Genomic DNA, 16306 nt, shown 5'->3' on the forward strand with positions numbered 1-16306 from the left:
TGAATTATTCTGAATCTCTGAAAGGTGAGACTTACTTTATTGTTTCCATTTGCCTCTAAATTATATAAACGCTATATCAAGAATTCTGTGGATCCTGCAGTGGTAACATTTACCCTTCCCCTTGAGTTTTCACGAGTCAATAACAATCTAATGTACCCCTTAAACTCTTCATAAAATTTAGAGTAACAACTGTAGTGCTTTGGGACACACCACAGCTGACCAAATTAAGTCAAAACACTGCAACATCCGTGAAGGAAGGTGACATAAAAGGGCCACTTCACTCTCTCGTAATCGGAAGTCACTTTTTGACTCATTTCTGGAGATCCACATACTCCAGGCTTGCTCAGTTTCTGACAGGAGAGCTGCAACAAGATCAGGAGCAGGAGGATCACAACCCCTCCAGTTCCATTTAAAGAGCTCCTGTGGGGTTGGGGATTTAGCTCAGCGGTAGAGCGCTTGCCTAGGAAGCGCAAGGCCCTGGGTTCGGTCCCCAGCTCCGAAAAAAAAGAACCAAAAAAAAAAAAAAAAAGAGAGAGCTCCTGCTACCCCCAGAGACCACTTCAAGCCAATGATTCAGGGAGGAATCCCAGACGGCTTTCCCTGGCAGCTCAATTGCCATTGCTGCTGCCCTCTGCACAGTGACTGAGGCAGCAAAGACCTTGCAGAGCCTTTCCCTCTGTTCTTCACTGAGGGGAAGCCACAGTGTGCCCCAAGACTTGCTGGGTCTATGCCTCTATACTGTTAAGGGACCTCAGAGCATTTTAACGGGGCTCAGACAGCCAGAGTTTAACAATCTAAAGATGAAGATGAGGAAAAGGACTTCGTTCCTCATCGTAGCTGACCATAATCACCACCACTGAAGCTCTGAGTGACCCCACAATGATTATCCAGCCTGGTTTGGGCACCACTGTGGCTAGCCAGGGTTCCACTAATCCCCTGTAGCTGGCAGAAGTAAGAGAAAAAACCAGCAATGCTGGGAGCTGACACGGTGCTCTTATGACATATCTAAAAGGACTTCACTTCAGTGTTTAGGGAATGCCTCTGAAATGATTGGTACAATCAACCTGACGTCCGTGATCCTCCATCACATAGATCACAGGATGGTTAAAGAACATTTAAGACATTGGCAAGCAAATCGCCAGTACAAGTGAGGGAAGGGCAGCAGGCAGATCACTCCAGGTGGGAGCAGAGATCTGTTTAAGGCAAGGCCTGTGGATCCTTTCCCCTAATGGGGCTGCCTTCTCTGGCCTCAGTGGGAGAGGATACTCCTAGTCTTGTGGTGACTTGATATACCAGGGTGGGATGATACCCAGCCCCCAGCTCCTTCTCAAAGGAGAAGGGCAGGGAGGATAAGGGTCTGAACAGGGACTGGAAGAGGGTGCTGTGACCTGGATATAAAGTATGTAAATAAAATAAATAAACAAACAAACAAACAAATAAATAAATACTCTATTTAAAAAGAGTTCTGGCACACATCTCATCTTTAAAGCCAGTCCTTAAAGCAGTGTTCTCAACCTATGGGTCTCAGCCCCATTGGGGGGCTTCACATGTCAGATATCCTGCATATCAGATATTTACAATACAGTTCCTAACAGTAGCAAAATTACAGTTATGTAGTAGCAATGAAAACAATTTTATGGTTAGGGTCACTACAACAGGAGGACCTGTGTTAAAGGGTCGAAGCATTAGGAAGGTTGAGAGCCACAACTAGCTTCAAGGATTGTTTTTGCATGGTAACAACAGCAGAGAAGTTACGTGATAAAAAACATCTGCACTAGATCTTACTGAAAGGCTGAGAAGCAATGGTAAAAACCATCTGAATACAGATGTTTATCCCCTCCTGGTTTGTCCTGCACAGACCTGTGGGGAGCTCTGCTTTCACACTGTGCTGGCCTATTCAGTAGGTCACTGTGCTGACCTATTGATGGGCAGCTCGAAGAATGGGTGGATGAAAAAGATAAAATTAATCAACGGAACCCACACCAACTTTCTTTTGGAAGATAAAATACATTTAAAAGGCAGCACCTGTTTTTTGCTGTTGTCCATTTGAATCTTAGAGAAAAAAATGATTAAAAAAGTAAATGGAATTGTACTTTTCCAATGTGTATCAATGATTGAGAGCTGGACTTGGGATTTATTTTATATAAACAAATATCCCCATTATGGATGCTCTGGGACCCTTCCTCCAGGGAATCTGAAATAAGAACATGAAACTATCAGCAGATAATTCACAGTTTTCCATCTACACAAAGGCATCTGTGGTGGTAGAAATGATAACGTGGCCCCCAGTCTCAGGCATTTTCATACGTGGTCGCCAGTCGCTGATGTTATTTGGGGAGGCTTGGGTGTTACATATTTGCTGGAGAAAGTGTGTCGCTGAGGGCAGACTTGGAGACTCACAAAGCCTCTGTCTGCCTCTTCCAGTCTCTTCCCTCTGCCTCTTGCAGTGGAGGATCTGAGCTCCCAGCTACACGATCCAGCTGCCATACCTGCTCACGTGAAGGCATTTCACTTCTGCGACAGTCTTTAACCTAGAAGTCTAAGCTCAATAACCCTTTCTTCTATAATTTCTTTTGTCATGGTTTTCATCACAGAAACAGAAAAGTAATTGACAGAGAATCCTTGCATCTCTGTCTCCCCTCGTTGGCTTTTTTGTTTGTTTGTTTGCTCTTTTCTTTTCTTTTGAATCCCACAGCTATCCTGCACCAGAAGTATGAAGTCTTTATTGAAGGAGTAGAGTGAAATTCCTCTATGAGCTCTTTACCTAACTTCCAGAACGCTGTCATTAGAACTCAACAGAGACACTAGCAGGCAGCTGCCATGTCTTGTGTCTCCTTAGCCATGCCTTGTGTCCATTGCTGCTTGAACACAGAGGCAGAAACTATATCACACACAAGCATGATTTGGGGCAGATAACTGAGCCTCAAGTGACTCCTATCCAAAGGAGACAAGTAATGTTCACTGTGTAGAGGTATTACAATTTACATTTAATATCTAGAACCATACATTTTAGCAGCAATGAGTTACTACATATATTTAATTTTCAAAAGTGTCTGGGACAGAAATATCACTTAAAAAAATCAAATGGTGAATGATGCTTTAAAACTACTTTGGATCCCAGTCAATATTGGATGTTTTTCTTTATCCTTCAGAGACAGACCCCATAGCAGAAACATAGATTTAAAATGCTGTAGCATATAGAGAAAGGTCTGAAAATTGAGGAACTGTGTTAGTTTCTTTTCATTTCTCTGTGGCAAAATACAAAAAGCAAAGTAGGGGAGGAGGAGTATAGAGTATTTGGGCTCACATTTCAGAGAGGTCAGGGCATCATGGTGGGGAAGATACGACGGTGGGAGTAGCCTGGTCCATGAAGACACAGGCGTGCTGTGGGTGCTTATTCTGTAGGACCAGCTAGAAAGCAGAGAGTACTGGCTGGCCTTTCACCATTAAACCCCACCCCTTCTGCCTCTTGAGGTTCACAACTGCTCAATATACCAACTGGGGGTCCACGTGTTCACACATATGAAAAAATGCATGAACCTGTGAAGAACACTGTATAGTCAGGTCATAACGGGCACATGTACGCACATGCGCACGAGCACGCTCAAACACACACACACACACACACACACACACACACACACACACACCACTGAAACTTCCTGAAGCCCTGCTACTTTGCCCTACATCTTCGAGCTCTCACTTAGCCACCCCACATCCTGTTCACATGACTCTATCATCTGTATTGTATGTGCATTATATATGATGGGTCTTTTATAACACACATTCTTTAAGCTGCCTCCTGCGGACTCATCCGAATCCCCTCTGCTATTCCTTCCGTTGCCCCACAGACTGCCTCGCAGGACCTCCTTTCCCATTAGTCTCCCTGATGCTGCCAACAGACCATTCCAAATTCTCCCCAGCCTTGGGACAAAGACTGCACAGATGTGGAGGGAGCTGGCACTGGGAATGCTAACAGCACTGTCATCTTGTCTCAGCAGGATGGGAGTCCTTTCTCTCTGGGACCAGAGGCAGAAAAAAATGGGGGAAGGGTGTTAAAAAAAAAAAGAAAAGAAAGACTGAAGTCAGAAAAAGAGGGAAGACAAAATACCCTATTGAAATAAAAGGGAAACGCGTGAGTGGGGTTTTTATCTGGGGAAACAGTAGGGGGCAGCGGGGTGGGCATAGTGAGAATAAAAACAAAAGACCAAAATGCTGGGCAGTAAAGGAAGAAAAGCACACAAAAGTCTTGGAGGGGTGAACTAGGGGGAGGCAGCCAGTAAAAATGATGGTTGAAAGGAACTAAAAGGCAGGAAGCACTGAGAGAGTCTCTGCTGGAATCCCTGGATCCCCAGCCTCTGCCCTGTCTCTGGAATTGTTCCCTCTCTGCCTTCTTCTTATTTGCTTTCAGGCCTTGAGATGCCCAGATTCCAGCTTTTTTCTTTTTAAATAAAAGGAAGCAGTGTTTTGCATGTCTGAGAAAAGTCCAAAGGAAGATGCCTCCTACGGCTTTCTCAGAACACACCACACAGCCCACTCATAGCCCAAGGCCATCTTAAAGGAGCCTCAGAAGGAAAGTGATCCCTGCTACTTGAGGTGACTCATCTCTCAGGAATCTGGATCAGAAGGGATCCTCCTGACTGAGGGAGGTCACACTCCTCTCCCTAAGCATCCAATGAAGGGACAAAGCAGAGTGGAGCTCGGAGAGGAAGGATGCTGTGAGCTGAGGGCCAACTCAAAGGAACACAGAGAACAGGACTTAGGGAGCTTGAAAGAGCCCAGCAGTTCCTCAGATCCATGGTCAGCGAAGGCAGAATGTGACAGGACAAGACAGTGCAGAGGTCCCTCCATCTTGTATTCTTGCTTCGACTATTTCAGATTTAACTAGAATTTGATCTCCTCGATGGAGAATCCCTTGGAAAATCACCCAACCAACTGTATTCTGGGACCTGAGGCCACCTAACTTAGCTCCTGTTAAATTGTTTGCTTGTGCAAATCTCCTGCTGCACCCGCTGAGTGAACTATTTGAGATGTAAGTTTTACCTTTAAAAGACTCTTGGTCTAAATGCTTGAGGTTACACTTAGATCCCAAATATCAGAGTGTGGTCCTGGCTGGTTGGAATAAAGACTTCTCAATTGGCTCTAAACCGTGTCGAGTAATCATCTGTGCTGGGCTCCTGGTAACAGGGTCTTTGAAAAATAACTGTGGGATTTCTATTATCTGAAGCCCTTGGAGAGACTCGAGTCAAGCCGGTACATGCATATGCACAGGCATGCCAAGAGATGTTTGCAGCATAAACATTTCTGTTATTCTCCAGTACTACCATCACCAGTAAGTCAGAAGAGGTTCTATCAGTATGCAGAGAGCTCATTATGACTGTGGACCAGGTATGCCCAGGGTAATGCCTTCCATTTATCTCCTGACTCGAAGAATTCTGTGCTTTAAAGGACTTTCCACCATTTCAGAGTGGTGAATGGTTCTACAAAGATAGTTTATGATTTCAAAAGACACAAGTTAGCTGGGGGTGGAAGAGAACACTTCTAATCCCAGCACTTGGAAGACAGAAGGAGGAGAATTGCTACAAATTTGAGGCCAGCCTGCCCAGAGAACTCCAGGCTAGCTAGGACTATGTGTTTCAGATCAAATGGCGATCTTCTGAACTTTATGCAACTGGGGACTTTTCTTAAAAGGAAAATATGCATTGACAAGTGTGGCTTTAATTAGAGTCCATGCGCAATATTGCAAAATCTGCTTCTGCTCCTCCTCAGCTTTTTGGAGAGATTGCCATAGAAAACAGAATAAGCCTATGGTGTGTGAGTGCACTGGGATTCATGCCACTGTTTCATTTGCAAGTCTTGCTCTGAAGTGTAGCGGGTGGATGATCAGGAGAGCAGAAGAAGGAATGAGGCCTGCGGCAGACTCAGCACCACGGTTCCTCTTTCTAAGACGGACAGAAGTGGAACCATCAGTCTACTGGGGGAAGCCATTCTCCATGATCCACTGCTCCATGCTTTTCTTCCTTTGTTCTGACCATAGATCCAGCCAAGAGTTCAGACAAACTCTTCATAGTGAGAAGGGCAAAGGAAGAGGAGTCTGAAATGAATGATGTTCTACTATCAACTTTACAAGGTCCTTGCAGAGATCAAATTATGTGTTGTGTTCTGTACACGCACCTGACATATTATGTGAACTTGATAAAAGGCATCTGTGTTGGCTGTATGTGGCTTTAGAGTTGGGCCTAAAACATTCACATTCAACTGTGTTGAATTTATTTGTATACCTAATAATTGTTTTCCCCAGTCTGCTAATGCTTGAAAATGTTGAATCCATTTTCCTCTGAGTGCAGATTTGTGTGTGTCAGCCTATAGCAAACCGTTCCTGTTAGATACTCCACATAGATGCACTGAAAGAATGAGTGAATGAGGTGAAGGGTTAAGTGGGAGGATGCAAGTGTCCCCAGGTGCATAAAAGAAGAGGCAATGGGATGAGAGTGCCACTGTCTGCAGCCTATATGTCTGTGCAAAGGAAGTAAGCTTGAATGGTGGGAGAGATGGCTTGGCAGGTAAGAACAATGGCTGTGCAAAGTAAGCAGGCTTAACATCTAAGAGGGTCACCTAGGTTTTCTGTGGACCTGGGTCTCAGAGACAGTTTCTATTCATCTTTAAAAATCTCCAAGTGAGCCCTTTCCCCTTTCCACCCCACAGCCCTGGTTTTCTCCATTTCTAGTCACATTATAAACATGAGAACTTGAGAGATGTTCCTTTATATTTCCAAGGGCTTCTGAAGGCAGACGCTAGACCAATAGCCACCATCTTGGGAACGATCTAAGACCAAACTGGAAACTCAGTGAGTAGACATTCTGGGAGTGAGGTTGGCTGGTCACAAGGGGCATGGCAGGAGTAGGACTTTTTCAGGAGAATGAACTGTGAGTTGGAAAAAAAACACAAATGAGAATCAAACAACAAAAGCTAAGAATCTAGGAAAATTGGGAAGGACAAACACAGGAATCTACAGAGGAATCAACCAGAAATATAGATTATGCAGCTGAGTCCAAACAATTTACAAAAAGCTCTACAAAACGATGCCAGGCCTCATGTTGTTAATTAAAATTTAAACTAAATTAAATAATTTAACATAGGGACTGGAGAGATAGCTCGGTGGTTAAGACCCCTGGCTGCTCTTGCAGAGGAGAAGGGGTCAAATCCCTCAGCACACAATTGCTGACAGCCCTCTCTATCTCCTGTTCCAGGTATCTGATTCTCTCTTCTGACCGCCACAGGGACCAGATACACACAGTTAAACAGGTACACGTTCAGGCAAAAACATTAATACAATAAAAATAAATGAAGATATAAATTTTAAAAATTAACTTAATTAACTTTATTTGAACAGTCCTGGCTGGCTTCAAACTCACTCTGCAGATCAGGTTGTCCTCAAAAGTCACAGTAATCCACCTGACTCTGCCTGCTGAGTGCAGAGATTAAAGATATTCACCCCAGTACCCAGTACTCATTTTCGAAAGCTTTTACATTTTAAATTAATTTCTTCCCCAAATCCTTCTCCTTTATAAATTTGGATATAAAAATTATTCATTTTAATTGCTTGGTTAAGTTGGCCTACCTGTACCAACAATGAGTATCAGAGGAACAGTTGGTGTGTGTTTTGTTGGGAAGAACTCGTTGAGTGTCAGTATACGTAGTGTTATCTAGAATTTCACAGAGAGGTGATCCTTGGAGATTTGCCTACTCACCATGGTCAAGGATGTACTTCACGATCTCCCCATTGCCAGTCTTGGCTGCGTAGTGAAGGAGGGAACAGTGCCCGGGTCCCTGAATTAATAAACTCCCTCCATTCTTATAGCTTTCCATGAGCTGAGAAAAAGAGACATGGGGAAAGAACATCAGCAGTACCCAGGACAGGGGTCAAATCTCCAAGGTCAGACAGAAAAGTCACTTAGGAAACCACAAATGTTTTTTTAACCTCAAATAATCCTCAAGACAAGAGCTAAACTGATGAAGTACCATCCCTCCATCATGCACATGGATGGTTAGTCTCATGCAACTCCGGAAAGGGTCTGTCTATATCAAATATCTCAATGAAATAGAAAAGTTTGGCTTTCTACCCCACCCTCTGAGCACTCAAAGAAAACTAAAATTTCATGAGGTTCGTCCAGCATGTGTTACAGCAGGAAGAACTTGGCTTTGAACCTCCAGGCTCTTTTCCTGTTTCTTTAGTTGTTCTTTGACATGGCATGAACACGAATGCTTCATTTGCTTGTATATAGCATTCATGCACATAGACATGTACATACATGTTAATGCACATATACTCAGAGGGAGGGTTCCTTTTTCATCCCGATACCTTCTGAGTACCAGGCAATGCATACCCAATAGGGCTAGAGAAAATCATGAACTAATGAGAACCAAAATAATGGTGTGAATGTTATTGTTTCTGGTTGAGGATAGCTAGTAGGAGAGCCAAGGATTTAGTCACAAGAGAGTAAAATGGACAAATGAAGATACAGACTGAGTTTGTGAAATATCGAATATTATAAAATGCAAATGTGTCACTATTCCCCAAACTGTGGAATAACAGCATAAGAGGAGCCTTGGTGAATTTCCTCATGGATTATTTGAAGACAAATCTACTAACGGAGCCAGTCTCAGGAAAAGCTAACACATAAGCAACAATAAAATGATTCAGTAACCAGCCCACCGGTCTCCAAATTCTATAGGAAGAACAAAAGTGTTGACTGCAAAGAGAGACAGTATAAGAGTAACAGAAGGGTAACAGGGGAGGAAACAGAGTTTTGGAACAAGCCAAGGAAAAGTAGCTAGAAATTCAACCACGAAGAGTGGCTGATCAGGGGAACTGGAAGCATGGGAGCGAAGGGAATCTATATTCCCAAACTCTGAGGAAAGAGACAGGAAGGAACAGCATAGAGATCCAAAGGAGAACCTTCTATGCTCAGCTATAACATCTTGTAGAAATACTGTTGCTCTGTGGGGAGATCTCCTGAGCATGACAACGTGGATGCAGCAGACCAAGTAGGGATCAGCTGTCCTGAGTGTTCCTTTTGGGAAGGCTGTGCACTGTGAGTAAAAGTCAGCCCATCAGTACTTTAAATGTTATGTATCCTCATTATATGGGAACTCCTGGAGTCTGTTCTACCGTCTTGTGTCATCCCCCTCCCTCCCTCCCTATCCCATCTAACTCCTTTCTATCTTTCTCATACAGAGCCTGTTTAATATTAAATATAGAGTGTGCGTTCTGCACACGAGGGAAATAAAAGAAAATTGAGAAGATAAAATATATGAAATATATTTTATAATGATATAAAATATATCTATATATGATAAATAGATCTCTATCATATATAGTTGAAAGATGATAGGTAGATGATAGATAGGACTGAAAAATAAGTTCCTCACTGTCTGCATCTCATCTCATAGTATACAAGGCATTACTGAGTCACTCCTCAGACAGTTAGGGGATAATTATAATGTAGATTGTGCCAGGATAATCAACTAGATATAGTGCTGTCTTGTATTTTAAGCAGTTCTCTGTGAAATATTTTTAAATGAATAACAATACACTCCAGGATCTGGGGAGTGATTTGCTTAGAATAAAAGCATATGGGAAGAGATTCTGATTACAAACTAATTAGAACTGTTCAAGGGCAGGAGTTGGTCTTGCTTCCCACAGACTCCAAGGGTAAATCCTTTCAGAGTTGTATACTGCTACTGGCTGGCCCACTGAAGACCAATGAGAGTGATCTCCTAGGAATCCTGTTTACGGATGAGGCTTCTCTTTTGGCTAACAATGTCCTGGGATAATATAGTGAAAAACTATACAGGCAGCATGGTCAGATCCTATGACTGAGGCTGCAATTGATCTAATATAGAAGTGATCCTCCCTCCCTCTGCTTTTTGATAGTAGTGTGCTGAAAGTGTAGAACAGGCTTTCTTTGGTTTATCCAACAGATGTGCTTTAAAGTGGAAAGGGAAGGGAGGAGAAGGGGGAGGGGAAGGGAAGAGCGAGGGAAAGAGGAGAAAAAAGAAAGGGGAAAGTATAATATGGAGAAAAGAGAAAAGGAAAAAGAATCCTCAGCTTCCTTTCATGGCCTTTGGTTTCTTGGCCTCTACTGTACTGTATGGACTGATGGCAAAGTTATATCCCCCATTCGGAGGCAGCCAGCACCACTGCACGGTCGGAGTTAGTTACATGGAGAGTTGTAGGCAGTCATGACCCCTAGCACAAATAACTGAGGAATAGGTAAATACTTTAGAATATTCACAGACTACATTATGGCAAATATTTTTAATAATTGTGTTGTTAGAAGAAGAAAATAGGTTAGTACTACATAGCAAGACTAAACCAGCTAACATTTATGCACTTTCCTATGCAACATGAATAGTATTGGCAGTCTTATCATATGATTACATTCAGTCCTATGATAAACCAAGAAAGAAATGATACTGTTACCCCATTTCACAGATAAAGAAATCAAGGCACCAAGAAAGTATGCTAATGGTATAGACATTCACATAAACAAAGGCAAAATCTGAAATCAGGCGGTCTAGCTTCAGAATTGGCATCTGCTTTCCTTGTGAACTAAATCACCAGAAAATACAAGCACAAGTTGAAGTGCCCAAAATGGACTAGCCTTTTCTGTGTTAGCCATGACTTCTGAAGCAGACTACTATATCAACAGGTACAAGTTCTATGGCACATACATTTCTTGCTGTTACCCAGGCGTTTCTTATATATGTATTCATCCCCTTACACATCTAAAGAAGAAACCCTGAAATTCTTCAAATATGAGTCTTCAGAAGCAGAATTCTAGGCACTATGATCATTGTATCCTGGGAAAATACAGTCCCTTTTTTAAAAAAACTAACCAAAGGCAAGTCCAGGGAATCTACCATACTCCTTTGCTGTTAGGAGAAGCAGTGTGGTGAGTGATCATTCTCTCTACTCATTTCTCAAAAGCGAATCTTTCCTCCTTCCTCCTTCTACCCCACAGTGGTTTGTAGACTGGATCGTGAAAATTCAATGAGGCGTGCTGTTGAATTAAGCTTCTTTCTTTTTTTTTTTTTCTTTTTTTTCGGAGCTGGGGACCGAACCCAGGGCCTTGCGCTCGCTAGGCAAGCGCTCTACCGCTGAGCTAAATCCCCAACCCTGAATTAAGCTTCTTAAAGAGTCCCCAACATGGTGGTAGCGGGGTATCTTACCTTCATAAGGTCACCAGTTATGACTGCCTGCAGAATTGCTGTGAACGACAAAAGAGAGACGTCTCATTAACAGAAGACCCTATCACTGAAGAGTTCCCAAAGAATGGTCCCATCTTCAGAAGTAATCCATACTGGGGAAGGAACAGAGTCATCAAACAGATGAAATTCCCTTCTTCAAGCCTTTGAGCACCAGTCATACACACGATTCTAACACTTTCTTGATCCACCTCTCATCCTGGTACTGAAAAGGTGAAACTTGGAGTCACATTAGATTAAAATCTTAGCTCTGACCTTAAGAGGTGTGAAACACTGGAGAAACCATTTAACTCCATGAGTCTCAGTTGCCACAGCTGCGAAAGAGGAAGTCTAGACTCTGTGGGCCAGCTGAGAGGGTTAACCCTGTGGTTCCTCCCTTCTTTCCTTGTACTCTGCTCTCTAGACATTGAGTCTATCTCCAGCCATTTCTGTCGTGAATACTATAGTGAGGAACTCTCATATTAAGAGGGTTAGAGACAGAAGAGGAGATGGGTGTTTCACTTGTGTTCCACGGAGCATAATCACTGCCTGGCCTTAAATTAATAGGTGCCCATGATGGAAATAAGACCAAGAGTCGTATGTAACTTAGGTTGGTTATTAGAGAAAATTAAAGTTTCTAATGGCCTATGTGTGTAATATATAGAAAATAAATAAGAAAATCATGTTAAAAGAGGGACACAATCTAAAGGCAATCATGGTTCCTAACGGGAGCTACCTGCATGTCCAAGTGATTACTTTAGAAAAGGAGATGTATCAATTAGGAAACTATTCAAACAGTGGACTTAGCCTTTCAAATGACAAAGGTTTAGAGAAAAAAATGTTTCAGTTTTATTTTGCAAAGAGCCATTTTGTTCTTACTTGAGTAATGTCTCAATTCCGATTAAAGTCTAGGAGCACAGATGAAAACAACAAGAAGTACAGGGCTGGAACCATAGTTCACTCATTAAAGTGCTTTCTGTGCAAGCATCAGGAATTGACTCTGATCAGCAAGACCCACAAAAAAGTCAGACATGGCAACATGGGATTCCAGGGCAAGGGAGGGGAGACAAAGACTTCTGGATCTTGTTGTTCTGCAAGAACCAACTCTGAGTTTGGCCTCTGGACTCCATCATTCATGACGAGAGAGAGAGAGAGAGAGAGAGAGAGAGAGAGAGAGAGAGAGAGAGAGAGAGAGAACTAGTGCACATCTTGGCTCTCAAGGCTTCCTACTGTACATCTGAGAGTCCTGATATTGACCCCAGCAGAGTCCACTTAGCCAGAAGCCTTGAATACCTACAGAGAAGGGAGCTGCTTCAACATGGGAGGAAGGAGGAGGCAAGAAGAAAGAGGGGAAACTATTTTTTGTGTAGAACAGAAAAGGGAGAGAAAAATGTTCCCTTCTATAAGAAGCTATAAGCCATGCGCCCTTGGTTCTGAAGCATTGTGATGAACCCAGTTTCCCTCTGTGAAACACAGAGGCTCATCAGCTCACGGAGCCTACTGATAAAAGCAGAAGGACAACTCAGTGGGCTGCAAGGCAAAACCCAGGACATGGCCATGGAAATGGATTAGTAATGAATGTGGGGGCTGCTGACATGGAAGGGGGAAGATGAGAGAGATGGAGGTAACAGGAATCAGGATGCATCATAACATGGATAAAATCAACTTAAACACTAATTTAAAAAGCAAGAGGTGTATATATAAGGGAGCTATAGAAAAAGAATAAATATGTCCAAAGAACTGTGAAAATCCTGAGCATCCCTTGCTGTTTTATAAATAAGTGTTCTGACACTTGAAGTGAAGTGGCTCTTGGGGCCCAGGGCTCATCATGGTCTTCCAGCACCATAAACCTAAGTCTAGGGCTCTGATCACTGCTGCACTGACTTCAATGTGGGAAAAGCCCTACCAGGCACCATGACACCCACAGGAGGTACCAGAAAATAGTGCAGCCTAAGTTTGTAGTGCTGTGGATAGAGCAATGGATCGGGGTATATTCTGTGTGACTTGCTGGGCATGAACTTTCTAAGCGGTTTTATTTTGCTCCATGGCAAAGAAGGCTAACAACTAAAATGCTCACCTCGGAGTTAAAGTTTTTAAAAGGCTTTATAAATAGATAGAAGGGATAGTTTTTAGTACTTCTAAGACTGCAAATATGCACACAAATACACACACACATGTACACATACACAGACACACACACAGACACTACACAGACACACACATACACAGACAGACACACACACAGACACCACACAGACACACACACAGACAGACACACACACACAGACAGACACACAGAGACAGACAGACAGACAGACACACACACACACACACAGACAGACACAGACACCACAGACACACACATACACAGAGACACACACAGACACACACACAGACAGACAGACACAGACAGACAGACAGACACACACAGACAGACACAGACACCACAGACACACACATACACAAACAGACACACACACATACAAAACAGACACACACACAGACACACACACAGGCACGCACACACACACACACACACACACACACACACTATCATTTAGAAGGCAATGTCTGTCAAGGGTAATCTTGGCCTTCCCTTATCAAGGGAAGCTGAACTTGTGAACTCTGCTAAAACAACATAGTCACATGGGAAGACAGAGCAAGGAGTCGTGAGGAAATATTTTCCTTCAGAACAGAAACTGTGCAACAGATCACAAAGAAGTGGGGATGGGAAAAACGATTAGCAACTTCAGCTCGGATTGTCATACTATAGAACGCTCCCTTGGCGCGGCAGACCATCTGGATTGTACAAGAAATAAGGCAAAGGAAACTGCAAGAACGAACTGTTCATACAGAGTCTTGTATAACCCACTCAGAAGATCAAACAGCAGCACAGCTTATGTTTTCAAGACCATACGGAATTCGTTCAGTATGGAACAAATGCAAGTGCTCATAAAATAGTGGGGGGGGGGATGGGGAGAAAGCTGCAAGGAGATGAGGTCATTACTTAAAACATTTATGAAAAAAAATCAAACTTGGCACATGCACACAATAAATCAAGGAAAACAGAAGAAGTCCCCAGGGCAAAGTCCATGTAAAGACCTATGGCTGGCCGTGCAGTCAGAGGTTTTGTGGGGGATGCTGCATTTAAAACAACCTGTGCCTGATAAGCAGAATTAACTGGCAAGGAAGGTTTGGAAAGTTCTTACAAGACGAGGGAAGAATCTGAAGGAGAGCATAGAACTTGAAAACATAGTGCTTGAGGGAAGCTGCACAGAGTTTTGTGTGGAGGGCAGCCAAACATCACATGTCCCATAGCTTCACAGCCCACTGAAGCAAGTGTCCATATGCCAAGATCAGATTCTTGTATTATTTCTTACAGGGGTAAGGAGCAACTGGTGGGTTAAAATCAGATCGGAGGGGTATCTAAATGTCCTTTCGCAGACCAGCCTGCTTCTTCCCTTCTGAAATCAGTTCTGATTTGCTATGAGGTCCTTTGCCACCAATCTTCCAAGTAGAGGCTCCTTCCACTTCTACCCTACACTGTTCCTGAGCAATGCTATTCGATTCTGCGAGTTTCCAGCAGCTACTCAGCTTGATATCCCCATAAAAACATAGAAAATCATATAACAGAACTGTAACCGCAAATAATTCTCATTGTGTTGGGACACAGAAAGCGTGGATATTTATTTTTAAGCCGAGCAACACACCCAAGGGTAGCCATTATGCAAACATTATTAGGAGCAAGGTTCCCTTCTCTCCCCTGATTAATGCCCTTCCTTATGAGCACCATTGTTTAAGATCTCTTCTGCATAAAGACAGCCCGGGTTCATTAATATTCAACTCTAGGTAATAACCTTGTGGAAGATCAAGTTTAAAAACAAAATAATGAGCTGCTATGATTACAGCATTGTTCTTTATTTCTTGAACTCAGTTTTCCTTTTGGTCTTCACATAGATCTTTCAAAATAAAATGAATGCTTCGAATTTTCAGAGGCAAAGGGGGGGCTTCAGTTTTTTAAAACATCACAAAGGTTGCTGAGTAGATGAGTAAATGTCCTGGAAAAAAAATTGTATAAACTTACACAGTAAGACACAAAAGAGTGGAGAACATTTTTTCTGTGTGACAAGTTGAATCAATCCATATGAAATGGCTTATTTTTCTTGCTATACTCTGCATTCAAACTTCAACTTGCTACTAACTAGAACGAGGTGTGTGGGATCAGGAGAGGAAGTATCTAGGCAAGTTTGGTGTGTGGGTAGGTCTGTGAGGTACTGGTTGACTGTTGTGGGTAGGTCTGTGAGGTACTGGTTGACTGTTAACTGACCTCGCCTACTAGGGTGGCAACCCTTCATGAGCAGAACTCTAAATTATATAAAAGCTGGAAAAGCTAGCTGAGCACCTGGAGGCAAGCAGCAAGCGAACCGTGTGGGTAAGTTTGGTCCTCGCTGCTCTTGACATTGAGGGAACGTGGTGAGCCCAGATGTCTAAAGCCCTCACACGTGTGACTGTCCTACAACAGTGGAATTTAAAACCAAAGAAAACCCCTTTATTCTCCCCTTTGCTTCTTTGGGTCAAAGTCTTTTAACCACAGCAACCGAATGAAGCTACAACAGAAATAAATCAGAGAATCCAGCTCATAGAATATAGTGGCTTATTCTTATTTCCTGGACATTTTAGCTAAAGGAAAATTATAACCAGTGTTATAATTCAGTGTATGGTTACTTTTGAAAGAAATGTTTAAGTTGATGGCCAACAAGAATAGGAATAAAAAGTATAAACAATGTGTCAGAGGCACATATATAATATCCTCGTAATTCTTTCAAACTTTTACTTATACTTATGTATGTATGTGTGTTGATATATGCACACCAGCACAGTGCAAACAGAGACCACAAGGAGAGCATGAGGTCCCCCATAACTGGAGTCTCAAGTGGCTATGAACCATCCAGCATAGGTGCTGGGAACAAAAGCTGGTACTTTTGGAAGAGCAGCAAATGCTCTCAACTTCTGGACCATCTCTCCACTCGTGATACAGTGTCTGTTTAATAAATCA

At 42.8% G+C, this 16306-nt stretch overlaps 1 protein-coding gene across 7 annotated transcripts in view; it reads right to left on the reverse strand.

Moving 5' to 3' along the window:
- Positions 1-16306, reverse strand: part of Dgki (diacylglycerol kinase, iota) — a 452769-nt gene that overhangs the window by 13805 nt on the left and 422658 nt on the right. For all 7 annotated transcript variants that reach the window (XM_087659331.1, NM_198782.2, XM_087659334.1 and 4 more), the window contains 2 exon segments: positions 11236-11273; positions 7752-7872 (listed from right to left, as the gene is read on the reverse strand). In XM_087659331.1, coding sequence (XP_087515457.1) covers positions 7752-7872; positions 11236-11273 — 159 coding nt within the window.

The sequence above is a fragment of the Rattus norvegicus genome, chromosome 4 (assembly GCF_021556685.1).
Source record: "Rattus norvegicus strain SHRSP/BbbUtx chromosome 4, alternate assembly SHRSP_T2T, whole genome shotgun sequence".
NCBI lineage: Eukaryota > Metazoa > Chordata > Mammalia > Rodentia > Muridae > Rattus > Rattus norvegicus.